This window comes from Myotis brandtii, unplaced genomic scaffold, assembly GCF_000412655.1.
Source record: "Myotis brandtii unplaced genomic scaffold, ASM41265v1 scaffold421, whole genome shotgun sequence".
Classification (NCBI taxonomy): domain Eukaryota; kingdom Metazoa; phylum Chordata; class Mammalia; order Chiroptera; family Vespertilionidae; genus Myotis; species Myotis brandtii.
In genome coordinates, this window is record NW_005366140.1 from 1,956,147 (window position 1) to 1,957,492 (window position 1,346).

The 1,346-nt window shown below is 38.5% G+C and overlaps 1 protein-coding gene across 1 annotated transcript in view; it reads left to right on the forward strand.

Annotated features, from left to right (window-relative positions):
- Window positions 1–537: 537 nt before the first annotated feature.
- The window catches only part of LOC102252218 (guanine nucleotide-binding protein subunit beta-4-like), a 3,127-nt gene continuing 2,318 nt past the window's right edge, over window positions 538–1,346 (forward strand). Inside the window, exon 1 of the mRNA XM_014545809.1 lies at window positions 538–545. Coding sequence (XP_014401295.1) covers window positions 538–545 — 8 coding nt within the window. The remainder of the gene's footprint in view (window positions 546–1,346) is intronic.

Consider the following 1,346-nt stretch of genomic DNA (forward strand, 5'->3'; position numbering starts at 1 on the left):
CTTGCACCATGTACACATATCAATTACCCAGAAATAAATACAATACACACTTTCTTTTTTTTTAAACCACCACTAGAGGTTTAAAAATTGTGGTAAAATACACATAACATAAAATGTACAACTTTTAACTATACAGTTCAGTGGTATTAAATATACTTACATTGTTGTGCAACCAATCTATACAACTTTTTTCTCTCATAAAGGTAAAGCTCTGTTCCCACTAAACACTAACTCCCTAGCCCCCTCCCTCAGCCCCCGGCACCCAGACTTCTACGTTCTGTGTCTATGAATCTGACTATTGTAGGTATCTCATATAAGTATCCTATATAATTTATCCTTTTGTGACTGACTTATTTCACTTAGCATAATGTCCTCAAGGTTCATCCATATTGAGGCAGGTGTCAGAATATCCTCCCTTTTTAAGGCTGCGTAATATTCCATCGTATGGATGGACTACGTTTGCTTCTCCATCTATCCATCAGTGGACACTTAGGCAGCTTCCATGTTTTGGCTATTGTGAATAATGCTGCTATGAACATGGTTGTGTAAGTGTCTCTCATAGACCCTGTTTCCAATTCTTTTAGTCACTCAACTATATTATGACTTTGTTTTTTTCAAAACAGTGTAAGACTGATCACAAAGATGAAAAAAAGTAGGACAGTTTCCATAAACCCTCTACTCAGCTTCCCCCAGTGAAATAGTTTATCTTACTAAACCATTGTCGACACCGGGAAATTGATACAATGTAATGGACTCGGGTTCCGGTGTATGATCCCATCTATATGCAATGTCCTCGACAGCGAGTCCATAGAGACAGAAAGTAGATTAGTAGATGCCAGGGGTAGGGGAAGGGGTATGGGAGTGACTACTAATGGGGACAGGGTTTCCCCAGAGTTGTAAAATACTTATTCCCCAGAGTTGTAAAAAAACATTTCATTTGTAAAGAACTGTTTCTTTTCAAATTTTAATAAGTTTTCTTAGGGAGAAAATGGAGGGCAGCAAGTATGGTGGTTAGAGCTGGCTTTGGTTCAAATTCTGCCTGACTCCTTTTGTGGCCTGTACCCTCAGATGAATTATTTTCCCATTTCAAGCCTCAGTTTCCTCAACTGTAAAATGGGGATTAAAGACTACTGCAGGCATTTTAATTCTGTACGGCTAGGTTTCTCTCTCTGTTTCTTCTTCTCAGCAATCCCTTACAACAACCCCTTTAGCATTTCTTGTAATGCTGGCTTTGGTGGTGATGAACTCCTTTAACCATTTTTTTTTTTTTGTCTGAGAAGCTCTTTATTGACCATCCATTTTGAATGATAGCCTTGCTGGATATAGTAATCTTGGTCTCAGATCCT